The sequence below is a fragment of the Macadamia integrifolia genome, chromosome 5 (genome assembly GCF_013358625.1).
Source record: "Macadamia integrifolia cultivar HAES 741 chromosome 5, SCU_Mint_v3, whole genome shotgun sequence".
Taxonomy (NCBI): domain Eukaryota; kingdom Viridiplantae; phylum Streptophyta; class Magnoliopsida; order Proteales; family Proteaceae; genus Macadamia; species Macadamia integrifolia.
Genome location: NC_056561.1, coordinates 12,234,002 through 12,253,653, shown reverse-complemented (window position 1 = coordinate 12,253,653; position 19,652 = coordinate 12,234,002). Strand labels below are relative to the sequence as shown.

The following is a 19,652-nucleotide window of genomic DNA, read 5'->3' as shown; positions in this document are numbered from 1 at the left end:
ACCTATGGATGCTGGCTCGGATTGTTGATGAACAATGGCCGATAGATACTATCTCTTTGCTTTACATTTGTCCTTTTACTCAAATGGTTGCTGGTCCGGGTAAAACTGGGATTAAACAATTGCTATATAGTGAGTAATTTTTACTTTCTAAAATCTAAAGGAGTAAACAAATGCCACATAGTGAGTTAATTTTACTTTCTAAAGTATAAATTAATCATTGCTGTTCCTTCTTGTACTCCCACAATTAGTCGGGTTTGTTATAATTCTATAATCAGATTGCAGGGAGGATGCTGATGCAATAGTCTGCTGTTAATTTAGGAGGTTACTGATTTTTGAAGGCATTTTTTGTCTTTAGATGTTGCAAGTCCATTGCATAAATCTTGGTTTTGCAAGCCTCTACCATGTTGATAATATAGGACTTGTTTGTGAGACCTAGCCTTAATTCAGCTGGTTTGAGTTTTATCATTATGTCAGTTATGTCAAATTCAGTTTTCAAATAAGAAAGCAAGCAGTTTGCTTTATCTAATAGGTCGACTGATGACTGATTTCTTTCATTTGATTAAGACTTAGGGAATGAATGCAGCTGCTTTCTCCCCTCCCCCTTTTGTTCTGATTGATAATTAATTCATTAAGCCTTGTTGATTGTTTCTGAAGTTTCTCTGCATGATGTACTGTAGATTGTCACTGATATATTTCATGAAGAATTGGATGATATCATGATTTGGCGGTTAACGTAACTATTCTAAGATCATGTGTTGAAGGTTAGGACAAAATGCATAGTGTTCCTTGGGGTGTGGGTACAACTAATATTTTCACAAGTATTGAAGAGAAATTTAGCCAGAGTAGAAGAGGTCTTTTTTTCAAAAAGCTGTACTGTTGCTTTAAATGATGAGATGTCGGGAATACAAGAGAAACTTGAATGGAGAGTTAGAGGTTTAGCCTATTTTTACCTCTTATCTTATAAAAATGTATAGTGTTCCTTGGAGAGTGGTATCACTTGTACTTTCAATAGAATGGATTAAAGGGATTGAACGAAGAAGTAGAATTATCTGTTCTGGAAAAAAAAATGTATAGTGTTCCTTGGAGAGTGGTATCACTAATATTTTCAACAGAATGGATTAAAGGGATTGAACCGGGATCTTTTTCGAAAAACAATACTGGTGCTTCAGGTGATGTGAATAAGAGAGAATCCTGATGGGAAGTTACAGGTATAGCCGAGGGTATAGGTTGTGGCTTTCTATAGTTTATGTTATGTTATTGTAGAAATGTTTATGATTCTTTTTGCAGTAGAGCTTGGACTTTGGATCTTGCTTTCCTTGGGGTCTGAGGCAAGGATTAAAGTATCGATATCGGTCGGCCAAAATTAAGATACGTATCGGAGGGTATCGTATCGTATCGGAGATATGCTAAGATACACTAAAGATACATACATAAATAGATAGGAAACATTTTTTTATACACTTTTGCATAAAAAAATAGTTAAAAAAAGTAATATATTACATGTATTATGCATAAACAGTAAATTGAGTGTGTATCGCATTAAGAATCCAAGGTTTGTAGTTGTCCCACAAATGTAAAATCCTTATTCCCAAAATTGATTTCCACTTTAGTTAGAGAGAAAAATGGTTGGCAGCAACTTTGGAACAAAAACACCTCAAAAAATTGTGTTTTTTCTAAAAAATTACCCATCTTGGCCATTTTATAATCGTATCGGTATGTATCATATCAATACACACCGATACGTACCAATTGTACTGATACGTACTGATACATACTGAAACGTACATTTCACTTCGATTTTGAATTTTTCATAGAGTAGTGGTGCGTATCGGTGGTGTATCTGCGTGTATCAATATGTATCATAAGATACGTTTCGATACAAAAGGGTTTTAAAATTCCGTGTATCGTATCGGTCCATATCGTATCGGTAAGGTCCGATACGGATACGTATCGACCGATATGGTATGATACAGACCGATGACCGATACTTTAAACCCTGGTTTGAGGTCCCCCTCCCCACGCCTCAATTTTTTTTTTTTTTTTTTTTGTAGGGGTAGTTGATTTTTCTCCCCCCTTTTTTTTTTTGGGTGTTATTTTTTGGCTGATAATTGGAGCCTTTATGCTGGATGGAGGTAGAGAGGTGAGAGTCTCTTGTTAAAATATTTGGTTGTTTCCCCCTAGTGGAAGGGATGGGGTCATCTTTTTCTAGGCATTTTTGTTGCTACTCACTTTTATTTCTCCCTTATTTATATATACATAATGAGGTTAAATATCAGCGACGGAAAAGGAAAAAAAAAAATTATTTTCTGTGTCACAAAACTAATGGAAATTCAGCTGCAAAATCTGAGACTCTATTAAAGGACTTGCCAATTGTTTAGTATACTAGTGTTTGGTTGATCATATATGCGATATTGCCTAGGCTTCTATCTCTGTTTACTTGAATGTCTTTGTAAAATTGTTTGCTTGGTAGTCTATATTTGTCTCTTTTTCTTAGCCTATGAAAGAAGGTTAGCATTGAACGTCTAATCAACTTCCAAATCTAGCCAATTCTGTTTGTAATCTCTTGCTACACTTGCCCGTAAATTTGCAATTATAGAGAATTTCCTTATTCCATGAGGTTAGAACTGGGCCCATTTAATAGTAATAATCAGACCCTGGTTGAAACCTATATGATTCGGATTTCGACCCAAACCAGGCTGAAATCCTTCAGGTTTTGGTACATGGTTTCTTTTGACCCTTTTGGTGGTCAAATGGACATATTTTGGCCTGAAACTTGGCAGAGACCCTAATTAAGCATTCTTAAACAATTGAACCTTTAGATTGTTGAATAACACACTCAAATTGTTAGTTTGGTTTCGTACCCTAGGTTGTTAGTGTACGCTGTACCTTGCTTGTATATTCCTTAAAGAAAGCCCATGTTACACATGACTTAGTACAATAACATAAACAATATATTGAAACCATTCAAAATAAGCAAATGCAAGTGACAAATGGAGAAAAATAATTTAATATTATTTAATTTCTTCACATCAAAATTGTAAATAAGCAAAATTCCCCCGCCCTTCTGCCTAGTCTCCTACTCTATGTCAATACCCCATAGAGTTCTAGGTGGTTTCGAAAGATGAGGAAATTGTTGTTGCCAACGAAACAGATCCTCTGACTCAATCACAAAAGATGGCCATGTTATGGTGCACATCACAACAACCTGATATGTCTCATCATTCACATACTGTAGGTGCCCAACCTCGGTTTAGATTACTGGGTTGGGAAGATGATGCAAACATGCCTCCATTGTAGTTGCTTGGTGAATTGGAATGATAGGGCTGCTAGGGGTCTATGAAGGATATGCTATTGACGAAATATGCCACATCCTCTTAGGCTCTCACTGATCATGAGTAGTGCGGTATGAAGATGAGGAAGAGCCATGCTAATCAAACCCACCATTCCCGACACTAGATGTGTTTGTAGGAAATGATGGTGCATGCCATCTCACCACTGTCCCAGCTGCCTGAACCCACTATATCCACTACTACTCTGCAGACTAAGGCCTCCAAGTGTGTCAGAATGGGAAGCAACATTTATCTCCATGTCAGCGCTGTCATGCTCCTCATTTGGTCCCCATTTGCGGCACAATCCTCTAGTATAACCTGCATGTGTGGGGCATGTGCACCATGGTCCACTTCCTAGGTAACATGGTCAAACTGAGTCCCTCCATGGTCTCCATATTTTTTGTTTTTGATTTTGTTTTTTTGGAAGATATAAAATAGTTTTTAATTTTCAAAATAAAAATGACTTTTTTTCTAGGAAAAAATGATCCCGTGAGGCCGTAGGTTGTCCAGTGGTGACTAATATACCTAAAATTGAGCTCCAACCACTAAGTATTAAACCTATTTTTTCCTCAAAAATTTTGTTGCAAGAAAATCAATTTATTAAACCAGAAACTTTAAAAAAATATTTAAAACAGAAAAAGAAATTGAACTCTGTGAAGCTGTAGGTCGTCTAATGCTATCTAACATATAAAAATTAAAGCCTAACCACTACATATTTACCCATTTTTTTGCAAAAAATTACTTTAGGGAAAATTGTATTACGTCAAGCTATGAATCTTCAAGCAGTCTCCCTCAAATCCGCCAAATTTTAGCTGTAGATACAAGGTTCCAACAGGTTGTTCCACCAAGAGTTGGAATGGCCAAAATCAAGCAAAAAATCGAGTTTGGATTCCAAGTACAGGTTTCAGTTGATACCTGATGAGTTGATTTTGAAATGGGTTGAACCAATACACATTTCGAATGACTTATGGGATTTAACGTAAGTGAATGTAATGTTTTGGCGAAACAAAATGAAATCTCCGAAACATGTCAAAATTTTGACCGAAAAATGTAAGTTTTGCCAAAATTTGGTATACCTAGTGAGTCACATAGCATTTCCTTTCGAGCTGGGTCTAAACCTAATTTTTTTTGCATATTTCGACCTACTCCACCGGCTTCTTAAACCGTGGTACTGGTGGATCTCTGACCAATTGTAGACTGTTCTTATGGGGTTTCCCATGAAAACTATAAATTTTGATTCAAAATATTTTACCACTGGTACTGTTGGTGCTTCTCCTAAAGCTCTTGATTAACTAATGGAACTTTCACTGTGAAAATTTAACCATTAAGTGTTGACATGGACAGGTGAAGCAAAAGATGCCGTGTGCCATTCGGAGAACCAAGAGCAAAATTGAGAAAGTTGCAAAAGGAGGAAGTCGATCTCTGTCAAGGATATCTTTAGAACAGAGCAAACAAAAAGCTTTTTCAAAGGTAATACACTCTTTTGCTGCAAGGCTTAATCTTCCAAATGCTCCTTGCTTTCAGTAATTCATTTACTGTCTGTGACCTGTTTTGGATGATGGATGTCCATTTCATTGTTCAGGATCGTGAAGTATCTGATTTCATTAGGGGGAATTCTGATCCAAGGTAATATATGATTCCTTTAATTGTTTGTGAATTGCCTGATGCCTGGAACTCAGGTTGATTTGGTGATAAGTTGGGTTGGTTTATGGGAAGCGTATAGTGTGGCTGATTCTCTCTATTGATAAGTTGTTAATATAAATATGATGTTATTGAACTTATAACACTTTGTAGTTTAATTTATATTTTATACAAATTCAATAGCTTCATGTATTTTTTATAATTAATGATATAATGAAACTTTTATTGCACGGAAGAAAATATAGTTCCAAATAAGGGCTGACAGAGAATAGGCCCCACAAATAAAACTAAGCTATTTATACACTTCCAAAGACAGAAAAAAAATGCTTGTTCAGGGGAGTTTTGTCTAAAGGGGAGCATTGGCAGCAGTGATTTGGTTATACCCATGGTTATAAATCTCAGGTTCCGACCAGGTCAAAACCTAAAACTGGTTGAAACCAGGCATTTTTTTTTCTCTGTCTATTGCCAAACATTTGGGCCAAAATTTCTGATATTTGGGTCAAAATTTCCAAGATTTGTGCTGAAATTTTTGAGATTTGGGCTGAAATGTTCGAAATTTCCCAAATACCTGGTTTCGTCTCGGGTTGGGTCAAAACCACATAAATTTGTGTTCCAAGATTTAGAACTATGGTTATACCCCTCCTTTCTCTTCATAACTCTCTCTCTCTCATTCTTCCTTTGTTATCTCTGTCATGCCCTTTCTCTCTTCCATTATCTCCTCTCTCTCATGCTCTTTCCTCTCTCTTCCCTTATCTTTCTGCACCTCAATTCTCATCTGATCTCTCTCCCTCCTTCGACTCCAAATCTCTCTCTTTGATGTAGATCAAAGCATGAAGAAGAGGACAAAAATAAAATTCAGACAAAAGTCACTGTTCATGCGAACAATGATTTGGTCCATTTTGTTTCCTTTGTGTTTTCTTAGTTGACAAGTGTTTAGAACTAGCTACTTGTCTCTAGAAGTTTCTTTGTCTTTCTTCTTGACCAAGGAAGACAAAAACTTCCTATTCCTTAAGTTCCTTTTTACATTACTTTCTAATTTTGTGAAGCTTAGGCCAAGCTATAAATAGGCCCTTAGATATAAGCTTTTACACAGTTTATTGAATGAAAATTGAAGCCTGTTTTCGCCCAAATATCTAAGAGAGATTTGTGTCAACAACTTAGATAGCTGTGGCCTGTGGGTGAGAGGCCCAAGGCTGAGATAGCCTATCCTCACCCACAACTTTCCATCTATTCCTATTCTGCTTATTTCTTTATTCTTTTTGCTATTAAATCAGAGTGATATTACTGCTATTGAAGACCTATGGAAGCTGCTTGAGGATCCCCAACAGTTTCTGATCGGAAGGCCTTATATTCCTCTGATCGATCTTAGTTTTTTCCCTAGTTTTCAGGACAGATGCTCAGGCTCATCTGAGCCCTGCTTTGAGAGATACAGGTTGCCCTATTTCTGCCATAGTCTATGTTTATTTCTTCTCACTTGTATTTCTGTTCACATCTGAGCTTATTAATTGTTTACTGTTTGGAGCCTATAGTAAGTTTGATCTGGGGTCATTACCTTTGTAATCTTCCTTACATCTCTCTCTCTCTCTCTCTCTCTCTCTCTCTCTCTCTCTCACACACACACACACACACACACACACACACACACACACGTGGTTTATCTTAAACCAGAAAAAATCTAGTAGAAGACTAGAACAGCAGGATCGCGAACATGAAACAAATCCAGAATGGAGAGAGATTTTATAATCCAGGGATAGAGAGAAATTTATAAGTTCGGTTAAGGAAGCCAGAATGGTCTAAAACCTCAATTGATGGGTCTGTTCTGTAGGTAGAACTGATCTACAGAATCTGAATTGATTCTGATAACATAACAGTTACTTTCTTAGTGAGTCGTATTACCATTTGGACAGGTAATAGTAGGTTCAGAATTGATGCAATCAGCCAGATGATTCAGGAAAACAACTAAACAAGAACATAATCTTAGAGAGGATAAATCAGAAGTTACTACAAGCAAACTGTATTCTTGATAGAGAAATAGATAGAAAGATAGATGAATAAACAGGCTAGGAATTCACCTAAGCCCCACCTGGAATCCTCTTATGCACACTACTGAATCCACAACGGCAACTATTGAATAGACAACGAAAAAACTAAAATCTAATATGTCATAAATTTGTGTGAGGCCATATATTTTTACATTTTTATATAGAATTCATAAACCGATTCACTGACAGTTCAAAACTGACTTGGAATTCAAACTATTACTTGGAATATTCAAAACAGACTAGTGTTTGATACTTCTACTCAACCTAGGACTTTAAAATCAGAACATTATTTTGGGATAGAAATCTGGAGTCATATTCTTAATGATTCTAAAACTTGACATAGATAAATTCTAACATAGAAGACTCTAAACCAATCCTACTTGATTTATCTCGTACCTTAGCTTCTTCTCATATTATAGGCCCATTAAAGTGGTCAATTACAATGAAATGTAATCCCATTGGACCAAAGGCCAAATACATTTGTAACCTAACCCAAGGCTTAGTCCACTAAAATAAGCCCATTTATATCTGCAACTCTCTCTCTCTCTCACTCTCACACACACACACACAGAGACACACACACACGCGCACATGCATACATATAGTTTGATGGGTGATCTGAAATCTCTTTTGTGCGAGAGAGATGACCCCACCTCAAAATAATTGTGAACCCATTTTCTCTCTCATGCTTCTGTTAATCTGGTAGCTGATCTTGTATGTCTTGTAGCTTTGGAACTGTTTTGGTACTTTAATCCCGACCCAATGGTTGGAGCTTTGCAATTTTGAAAAAGGAAGTTTCAAGTCCTCAGGGAGCTGGATCCCATGGAACTGTTTTGGTTATTAATCTTAATTCAGAGATTTGGAGACCCCAGTATCTGTCTTCTTTCCCTTGTCAATTCTAATTTATATTTTTAAAATGAAGATTAAAACTGAAGAAATTATGGAACATGAAAAGATTCTAATGTCAAAGAACAAACACCTTCTGTTCTTGTTCCCACACCTTCTCCTGTTGACTAAGCATCTCCTCTCTTACTTCTGCTTGCACCTCCCAGACAGTTATAGTTACTCTTGGAATCATCAATTAGTGGAGATTGTAAGTGTGACAGAATCAGAAATCACTAACTGGCACTGTTGGATGGGGTAATGACTTGTGTCAAATATGACACCAGCCCTCTTTATTTATGATAGTGGAGAGGAAGTTCTAGAATATTACAATGACCATTAAACCCCTTAAGGACATAAGGATCTATTTGGAATTTGACACTTTCCTAAAACCCATTAGTACAATGCTCCCCCTCAAGCTGGAGCATAGATATCACATATGCTCAACTTGCAGATAATAGGATGAAACATTTTACCACTAAGACCTTTAGTAAATATGTTAGCAAGTTGTTCACTACTGGGAACAAAAGGCACAGTGATAAGACCAATATCCGACTTCTCTTTGATGAAGTGTAGATGGATATCCACATGCTTGTTTCGATCATACTGGATAGGATTGTGAGCAATGCTAATGGCAGATTTGCTGCCACAAAAGAGCTTCATAGGAAGGGTAGAAGGGACAGCCAAATTTGTGAGAAGACCAGAAGCCATAGGAGCTCACAAATGCCATGTGCCATAGCATAGAACTCTGCTTCGGCACTTGAATGGGAAACCACGGTTTGCTTTTTGCTTTGCCATGTAACAAGGTTACCCCCAACAAAGCTGCAATAACTAGTAGTAGGCCTGTGGTCATCAGGGGAACTTGCCCAATCAACATCCGTGAAGGCCTCCACCCTAAGGTAATCATGAGGAGAAAAAAGGATGCCACGTCCTGGGGCAGATTTCAAGTACTGTAAAATATGCAGTACAACTTCTATGTGAATCGAATAGGGATCATGCATGTAATGACTAACTAAGCTGACGACAAGTGCTATGTTAGGGCATGTATGAGAAAGATAGATCAAGCGCCCCACTAATCTCTGATATCTACCCTTATCCATAGGTTCACATTCCTTGCTACTTAGGTGGCCATTGGCGTCAATAGGAGTGTCTGTCGGCTTACACCCCAACATGTTTGTCTCTGAAAGAAGATCAAGCATATACTTCCGCTGAGACAAGTAGATCCCACGAGAAGACCTTGCAACCTCAATGATAAGGAAGTAACAAAGTTGTCCTAAATCTTTGATCTCGAATTCCTCACCCAAGTATCTCTTGAGGTAAGAGATCTCTACCAGATCATCACCAGTAATAACAATATCATCTACATAGACTATTAGGATAGCAATCTTCCCACCAAACCACTTGATGAACAAAGTGTGTCGGCATTGCTTTGAGAGTAGCCTGAAGCAATCATAGCCTTGTGGAAACGCCTGAACTAAGCACAGGGGATTGCTTCAGCCCATACAGTGCATGCTTCAACTTGCATATCTTCCCTTGGGTTTTAGAGCAAGTGAACCTAGGCATAGTTTTTAAGGCGGTAAGGCGACGGAGGCATTTGAGGGTCTTTCGAAGCGCCTTAGCGATAAGGCGGGCATAAACCGTCGCTTTATCGACTAAAGCGGTTCCTGTGTAATTTTTTTATAAAACTAATCTATTTGGCTCAAATCCTAGTTGAATCCTATTACTCATATGTTAAATAAATATTAAAGGTTCATATTCATACCAATGTAAGATATTCATCAAGAAAACAAATCAATAAAGTGAATAAAATAAGTTCATCTTCATCAATCGTCAATCGTCAATCGTCATAACATATCAACATATAATATAAATACATAACTATGAAACAAAATTATAAATATAAAGAAAAGAAGACATAAAAAATACAAGTATTTATTATGCTTACCTCTATGATGCCAAAATGAATGTTTAAGCCCTAAGGTCATCTACTATATTTCTAATCCTCTCAAAGAAGAATGAAGCTCACCGCTACTGGAGCAAAATGGTTTCCTGGATCAGTGGTTCTTCCTTGTTCCTTGATTCCTTCTCAAAGCCCTTTCTTAAAACCCTTGACAAAATCCAAACCCTATTTGTGAATCGGGTTTTTGTTTTGTTTGTTTTGGTTATTTTTGGTGGATTATAGCTAATCCCATACATCTCAAGTGTTAACAAAACCATACACCTATCAATAAAAAATCTATATTTGGAATCTTCGTCAAGTAATTTTAAAATGTGTTTAAAAAAAAAAAAAACATAAGGCGCCACTTCACATAAGGCGGAGCACTGCCTTACCATCTCTAGACCGCATCAGCGCCTAGGCGTTGCTAAGGCGTCGCCTTACTAGTGCCTTAAAAAACTAGAACCTAAGAGGAATGCCAATATACACTTCCTACTCAAGTTCCCTATGAAGAAACGCATTCTTCACATCTAGCTGTTGGAGATCCCAGTCTAAGTGAGTGGCATAAGCTAAAATAACATGGATTTTGTTCATTTTAGCAACTAAAGCATGCGTCTCTTAATAGTCAATCCTGTAAATATGAGTGGAGCCCTTGGCAACAAGTTTGGCCTTGTACTGATTCACTGTACCATCAACTTTCTATTTTTCACTATGAAGACCCATTGACAACCATCAGTCCTCTTCTGAGAGGGACGACACACTAGATCACATGTGTCATTCTCCTTTAAAGCCTGCATCTCTTCAACCATAACTACCTACCATTGTGAGTCTGCACTCGACATGATAGGGTAGATCTTGGATGTGTAGTGGTCTGAGTCTATTGTCTGCGATTATAATCACGTATCTCTGGCTGAGGTGAAGTAGGAGTGTCACTCTCCCTTGAAAAACGGGATACCGATAGGGATAGCAAGTTCAAGTGGTGGCACTCTTCCCCAATGGAAGGATACTCCCTTTGAAGAGGTGCCGTAGTGTAGTACGATGCGGATTCGTGAAAGACATGTCACAAACCAATGTCGAGTGGGAGGATGAGAACACCAGTAGCCTTTTTGAGTAGGAGCATCCCCTAGAAAAATGCATCGGAACCACGAGGATCAAAATTTTCGTGAGGATGATGATCGCGAGCATAGTAGACACTGGCGAATACCTTGGGAGGAATAGGAAAAACAGCAGAACCCTGGAGAAGATCCAAAGGGGAGCAGAAGGAATGAACTTGAGAAGGCATTCAGTTGATCAGAAAGGCAACAATGAGAATCGTGTCACTCTAGTATTGGGGAAACATGCATCTCAAACATAAGAGAGCATGCTACTTCATAAAGGTGGCGGTTCTTTTGCTCCGTAACCCCATCCTGAGCCAGGGTATCTATATTACTAGTGTAATGGATCATCCCCATGAGCGGAAGGTAAGCCTGAAAGGACCCTTCGAAGTGTTCATGACCATTGTCGCTTCTAAGGATCTTAATAGTAGCACTGAACTTGAGTCTGAACTATGCGGTGAAACTGTTGAAAGCAATGGAACGTCTCGCCTTGGTTTGCATCATATAAACCCAAGTGGTCCGAGAATGATAATCAATAAAAGAGACAAACCACCGATAACCATTGATAGACTGATAGCGGGATGGATCCCAAATATCAGAATGTATCAATGAAAAAGAAGTGGCACTTTTATTTTCAAAAACAAAGTAAGTCATCTGAAGTTCCCAAAGGAGGATGTCCCAAAGGAAGATGTACCAATCGGCGATGCCACTGTAGTAACTTAGAGGTGGGAGGTGACTTAGAGGATGTTTGAAGAGCCTCACCAGAAACTAACACCGAGTCGTCATCAAACAGATACGTACCACCACACACCCTTTTAAGAGCCAATCATTGCCCCTGTTTCCAGATCCTGAAAAACACAATGAGAGGCGAAAAAATGTGACTTTGCTATTAATATTGGAGATAAGACTACTAATGGACAATAGGTTAGTTGGAAGAGAGGGGACATGCAATACAATAGAAAGGGATAAAGGAGTGCAACTAACAGAGCCCTTTCCTAAAATAGTGGAATAAGTCTCGTTAGCGAACTTGACCTTATCATTTCTGTGACTGGTAGTGACTGGGAGAAAAGAGACAAGCAACTTGTTATATGATCAAAAGCTCCTGAGTCTATAATTTAGGGGGTAGAAGGGATAAATATGGCCACATAAAGAGATCCCTGACCCAAAAGGGGTGGAATGAACAAAGCTCGCAGTAGCTGATGCAGGAGAGTCAGGACATGTTAGAAGGTGCCGGATGGCAGTGACCTCATCAGATGATAGCGAGGCTACAAAGATGTTAGGAGCAGAATCAAGAGTCTGGGACATCAGTATGGTTGGCCTAACTAGGAGTATAAGCACTACCCTTCCCTCGCCCTTTGCCAGATGTATCAGCAAGACAACCATGGAGCTTCCAACAGTGATCCTTAGTGTGAAACTCCTTCCTGTAGTAAATGCACTTCATTGGAGCTCTGGTAAAGGAGCTACCAAACTTTGAGGTTGCACTGAGGGACTGAGTGCCAGAGACAAGTTCAGATATCTCAGTGGGAGTGGTAATAGGCTGTGGAAGCATAGTGGTAAGATGGCTGTCCTCAAGTTGGATCACAACATAGGCCTGATCAAGGTAGGAAAGGGAATACGACTTAGAACCTTGGACCATAGCTGATCAAACTCCACATAGATCCGGATATTGTCTCGTTTCTTAAAACTAGTGGCATCTGCAGGAGTGGAAGGAGTATACTCCTCGTAGAAATCCAATTCAGTCCACAGTTTGTGCAACTTATAGTAGTACTGTGACAGTGTGAGAATCTTATGGTGCAGTTCGAAGACCTGAGCATCATTCCCTGCCTGAGAATATATATATCTTGGACAAACTTCCAGATCTTCGTAGCAGAGTCAAGAAGGTGGTAGCCATGTGAAAGCTGTGGCTGCATGGAGTTGATATGGAAGGTCATAATTAGAGAGATAGCACACTCCCACTTGTCAATCTTAGGACCGGTGGTTGGACGCTTTGTGGTTCCAGTGAAGTATACATAATAGCCACGAGACTTGATGGAGATACAGATCGAGCATGACCACATAAGGTAGTTTGTGCTATCAAGCTTGATAGCACATTGAGGAAAGGTGGGTAGAGCTGAGGTGTCTCCACTAGTGGAAGCAGAAGAGCTGGCAGACATGGTTGCAACTCAAGGGGACTGTGCTAATGGAAGAGGCACGAGCCAAAGGTAGAGGAAGCACACAAAACCAAAAAAGGCTAAAGAACCTAAAAATCGATAAATGGTGCAAACCATAACAAATCGATTTTGGGGATAGCTCTGGAGCAAAATCTTGAGATGGTAAAGTGGCTAATATATACCACTATAAGAATAAGGAACAACAATCATAACAAACATCAAGACGATTGCAGCATTGAGCAGGGAAAAAGCACCCTGACAAGGAAAAATCGAATTTAGGGGGAAAAATCCTGAAAAAAATTGATGGAGAAGAAGCTGGGTCTCTCAGATCATTGTAGAAGAGAGCTTGAGAGCCCAGGGGAGAAGAAGGATGGAGGCTAGTGACTCTCTTGGTGGTTTAAGGAACTCCCACCAAGAGAGAGAAGCAAAAGAAGAGAGATGGAGGGAGGCGTTGGGAGGGAAAAAATAGATGGAGAAAGGGGAACCCTTAAGGTTTTGGATCCAAAGGCTCTGATACCATGTTAGATGGGGTAATGACGTGTCAAATATGGCACCATCCCTCTTTATTTATAATAATGGAGAGAAAGTTCTAGAATATTTCAAGGACCATCAAACCCCTTAAGGACCTAACTCCTAAGGACTTATTTAGAATCTGACACTTCCCCTAAAACCCATTATTACAACAGTTATGTATGCAGATCAAGAGACGAAGCGGAAGAAAGAAGATGAGGAGAAGAGAATAGGGAGAAAATAGAAGCTGGTTGATTAGGGAGTTGTGTACCCTAATCGACAACTTAAATATATTTTTATAATCATAATACTGTAGCGAATACAGTAAACAATAAACACCTTAACATATGAGTAATTACTAATGCCCCTGAAGGCTGAAGCACAAGAACCATTATCGAACACCCTTATGGTAATAGGGAGAAAAAGCTGGTTGATTAGGGAGCTGTGTTACCCTAATCGACAACTTAAATATATTTTTAGTCATAATAATATAGCTAATACTATAAATGTAGACTAGGATAGGGAGTCTAACCAAGTCTCAATTGCAGAAACTTTTAAACAAAGAACAACCTCAACAAAGTAGGACAACAACACAAGAGATCAGACTAAAGGGAAAATCAGATCTGGGATGAACTGAGATGGAGTTAATACCTTGGAGTGCTGGAAAATAGTAAAAGAAAAGATAATAAAGTAGAAGATGACCTCTCGGGCTTCTCACCACAGAGAGTCAATTGGATCAAACATTCCATCAGCCTTGATCAAACACAAGACAACTCTTCATAGAGAAGACAATAGCAATATCCATTAATTTGTTTATCAAAATCATCTAAGCTTTAGGAGCCTCATTTTCTTTATTTATAATGTTGATGAGGGAGGGAATTACAAAATAGAAGGTTCCTCAAAAAAAAAAACCAAATATTCTCCTAATACAATAGTTACTAAAAACTGAAATTATAAACTAGTTGAAAAAGGAAACTAACTACTAATGACTTGACTCAATTAATAACTTAACTCCTAAGGAAACAAATATAACTCAAATCAAACCCAACTAAAAAGGATACTAATGAAAAAAGGAAACTAACTAGTAATCCCGTACTCAATCTTAGAGCCCCTCTTTTAGACCCATAAAAGTGGCCCAATACACTCCAAACCACATGGACTGAAGGTCCAACACATATACAACCCAATCCTAGGATGATCCCTAATATAACAAGCCTATTTTGGTTATTAATCTGCATCAACTAAACAATAAGCCCCCTTTACGTATGAGTAATTACTCTTGCCCTTGAAGCATAAGAACCATTACAAAACACCCCTATGTATAATTTTAACACTCCCCCTCAAGCTTTAGCATAAATTTCTGCCATGTCCAGATTGGAATCAACTTTGAAGAAACACATTTCAAAACAGTGCTTTGGTAAATAAGTCACCAAGTTGATTTGGAGAGCTGATGAACCAAGTGGAAATCAACTTCTGCATCACAAAATCTCTCATAAAATGACAATCAACTACATTGTACTTAATTCGTTCATGGAAGACCACTGATCGAACTTAGTGTCCCCTGTGAATTTGATAGGCTTTGGGTCCACGTAAAGCTGCAAATCTATCACCATCATCATAACCACCGCCACCACCACCACCACCACCACCACCACCACCACCATCATCATCATGGCCTTGAGTTGGAGGTGTGTGAGTGCCATCTGAGGAATGCGACCACTCTTCTTTGTCATACTCTTCACTAGTTTAGGACTCAAATAGATGCTCGGTATGTTAGAGAACTTTGCCCTCTGAAGCTATATACTCCTCAACATCAACATCCATCTGCGAAGCAATCTAGGTGTTGGGCCGACCCTCGACCTCATCTAATGCAAGCTCACTTTTAGAGATATTAGTTATGTTACTAAGGGTAGTTTAGTAATTTGACACGTTATGATTTATTTTTCCTCTTCCTCCTTAGGGAGGTATGTGTAATTCTCTCCTTAGGGAGGTATGTGTAATGTCTTGTAAATATTTTAGTGAAGTAATATATTGGTGTTAGTGAGACTTTACTCGCAACACACATTCTACTATCTTCCTTCTTCATCTTCTCTCTCTCTCTCTCTCCCTTGGTTAATCACAAACCTTACATTCTAACTCTCACCTCAGTCCTCACCCACTTATAAAGAGGATCCTCCTCATCTAATTTCGCTCAACTTGATTGGAGTTGTATTGTAGTTCCTGCCCAGGCATATGTGCTCCTCTCTCAGTCTCATATTGTGATGCATATAGACCAAGTCATCAAGCCGCTTGGCACCCAATCGGTTTTGCCTCTTAGAGTGTATGAGGGAGAAGTGTATGAGGAAGAATGTACTCCAGTTGCGCTTGCATCCTGAAGTAGAATATGTCTGGGAGAGCACTTTATAATTGCTATCCTACTTAGGTTATGTGAGTCTCTTCCATATAACACCCACCATATAGCTGCATAAGAGCATTGAAGAGTATTGTTAGGTGATGGTAGACAATACATGCTTAAATGCAAATGAAAAAACTAAGGTGATTGGACCTACAGACAACAGTGGTATCCCGACCAGAAATTTCCGTTGCCTAGTAAAAAATTGAAATTCCCAATGGCATCCTTATTTTAAAGGCTTGTATTTGTATCCATTTCAATTTTTGGTACTAGTATTTGCATCAGTATAAAATTTATAATTGCATAATTTCTTAAGTTCCAAAAAAACTTCTAGTCCCTCACCTCTTGATTGGCAATGAACTAAGTACTTGAACTTGGCTCAAGCTTCTCTACCAATTTTTGAGTTCCATTTATCAGTTTTGACTCATTCTAAGTTTGTGCTTGTATTGGTACTTGGTATTGAGAAAGTCCGCTGAAAACAATGCAAACTGGTCAAATGACAAGTTGAATTAAGTTGAATAAAGTGAAAGCTCACCAGCCTTATGTAGTGGATGCATGAGCTGCCTCTCCGATCGATCTTTGATTATGGCAAGGAACTTTGTGGTACCAGATTTGTGCACTTCTACAACTTGCATCTTCATTAAATCAATAGCTGCCCACAAGTGTGGTAAGGTGGGCTTCTTCTGCGAGTCCACCATTCTCAATATTCTGACGACTGGCTATAAAATCATGACAACCTTATTCAGGTTATCCTAGAGCTTGTCACTAGAAATGGTTGCTTGGGCTGCCTGACCGCCATAAGAAGCAAATTCTGGCCACTCAAACTGATCCATTGAAGCAAATATGGACCTAAGTAGAGAAAAATGAGGTGCAAACAAAAAAGGGGGAATAAAATAGATGAAGAAATGAAGGATTAGAAATGAGATGAGAAATGAGAAATGAAAAATGAAAAATGAAAGTAAAAGGAAAGAGGCACAACCTAGCAAGTCAGTAGAATCTCAACTAATGGGGTCGGTTACATGGATCCTTGCCATCTAATGGGCTCTATCCAAGGTAATACTTGGGACAAGACATAGACTATGCATGTCATTCCTCACAACTTCTCCTGTGGTTATTTTAGGCTTGCCCCTACCCTCCTTACTGGGGCGTCCTCAGGCCTCCGTTGAACATGGTCATACCACCTCAAACGACTTTCTCAGAGCTTGTGATTGATCAGGGTAACCCCTAAATCAGCTCTAATACGTTCATTCTTTACTTTATCCTTCTTAGTTTTGCCACACATCCATCTTAACTTCCTCATCTCTATTATGCATAGTTTCACTATATGACACTTCTTAACTGCCTAACATTTTGATTGATACAGCATAGCCGACCGTACAACACTCCTATAAAACTTTCATTTAAGCTTTAAAGGAATATGTTGGTCACAAATTACTCTGGTAGCATCTCTCCACATCATCAATCCCACTTTAATTCTCTGTGAACATCATCATATATGTCACCTTATTTTTTTATGGTTGACCCAGGTATATAAAATATTCACTTTGCGGTATCTTTCTCTCATCAATTTTCACCATGTCATTATCCATCATAGTATGACTAAAGTTACACATATTATACTCTGTCTTCGTTCTACTATAAAGCCTCTTGTTTCTAAGGTTGATCTCTATAGCTCTAACTTTGCGTTAAAACTATTTTTAGTAATTAATAATTTCTTACTCAAAAAAGAAATTTATGGAACATCACATTATTAATCAGTTTTGGCTGAAAACATATTTTCAATACTTTCATTATTATTATTTTTTTCAAATCAAATTAGAATATTTTTCTTGTTTATTTTCAATTTTTATTTTTGAAATTCATCAATTATTTTTGGAAAATATGAAAATGAAAAAAATAAAAAAATGAAAAAAAATTCTGACTTCGTCAAGCCATAGATCGGCCAACAACATCTAACATATATTTATTTGAAGTCCATCCATCACACATTGTGCCTTTTTTTTTTTCAAAAATTCAATAGATAATTTAACAACCTAAAAAAATAATCTGACTTCGTGAAGTCGTAGATCAGGCCATTCTATCTAACATATAAAATTTTGAAATAAAACTACTATGCCTATATACTATTTTATCCAAAAATAGATTTGGGGAAAAAACTATTATCTTCAGTCTCCAATCATACAAATCCAAGCTGTAGAAGGGTTGAATGCATATGAGAATGCAAAAGAGTGGTGATCAATGAAGTGATTTGGGCAAAAAATCAAATGTTTTGGCAAAATCCTCCTTCCTTATGTGTTATGTCAAAACTTGTGGCACCTTGAGCTCTTGGTCAAAACCTGTTGAATAGACAGGGTTTGATTGACTTAAGGGAAAAATATAACAATGGTTTGACTATGTTGTGGTCGAACCCAAGGTTACCACTGGAACGTGGTTGAAACCTATAGAAACCCGTTGAAACCTGAACCGACCCTGTTTCGACCCAAGGTTTGGTCTCGGGTGGGGATATTCTGGTCGAAACTGTGAATAAGAACCTTGATTGTACATACTGAATCTCCCTTAACCTGGGGCTGGAAATCGCAAGCAACCTATCTGGCTCGATTCGGAATATGAGAGATTGTCTTGTTGCAATGATGGATTCCTTAAAGCCCAGGGGTTGTGAATGGACCTTAATAATAGATCCTAATTCCTATGCCATCTTTGGAAGCGTAACTTTTCTCAAGGAGCAACTTTTAATATTAGCGTGAATGCGTGATGGATATCCTAGGGATTGGGAGCCGGGGTGTCCAAATCCCCAACTATTCACCATACTTAGTGTGGATATGATGATAATGGGCCAAGTGCAAGGATGAATTTACATCATTTAGGCCAAATGTTCAAAATAGTTTAAATATGGGAACTTTCTTTCTATTTGGCTGACTAAAGTTGATATTATAATGAATTAAGATTTAGAAACTTTGTTGATATTGCTCCACTGTTTTGCGAAGGAGAAAGCCTTGCAGGACCGCCATGTCACTCACCTAGTTTTGGATTGGACCACCTAATTAATAGGATACTTCTAACCTGTCTTGTCTGATACTTATAGATGGAAAAAACAAAAGAGAAGAACTGATCATGGCCCATAACTTGGAACTCAGGACATTGAGGCCCTAATAATGAACGAGCCTTGTAGGTTTCTATAATGGTGGCCAGTGATGACCAAAAGTTACTGAGATTGTCTGGTTGGGAACTTGTGAAAGTCATATTAGAGATCTTCTGGCCACTGCCTATGTCAAATAAATTCTATTGCGAAAGCCAAAACATAAATAACTGAATCTCCATGTTCGCCATTGAGAGTTGTGACATCAAAGATCAATTACTTATTGACCAGTGACCATTAGTAATTAATTGCTTAGAATCACTACTGTATGCTACTTCACACTTCATGTCCTAGCTTGTTCCCAGTTTTCCATTTTCTTAGAACTCTCTGATGTGAAGCAGCACACAACGGCGATATAAGCGACACTATAACTGTTTCTTTTTCGTGAAATAAATGCAAACACTAATTCTAATAGATTGTGTGGCAAAACCTCAGAGAGGTTTCAGTAAGAGTTCTGCAATTGGGTAAGGAAAACACAGCAGCATCACATCTTCACATTCCTTGTTTTCTCCCTTTGTTGGTTATGAAAATATGTGTTCC

The 19,652-nt window shown here is 38.3% G+C and overlaps 1 protein-coding gene across 1 annotated transcript in view; it reads left to right on the top strand.

Moving 5' to 3' along the window:
* Positions 1-19,652, top strand: part of LOC122080034 — a 52,511-nt gene that overhangs the window by 4,730 nt on the left and 28,129 nt on the right. Inside the window, exons 2-3 of the mRNA XM_042646890.1 lie at positions 4,674-4,799; positions 4,912-4,955. Of these exons, the coding sequence (XP_042502824.1) occupies positions 4,686-4,799; positions 4,912-4,955 (158 nt within the window). The 5' untranslated portion in view covers positions 4,674-4,685. The remainder of the gene's footprint in view (positions 1-4,673; positions 4,800-4,911; positions 4,956-19,652) is intronic.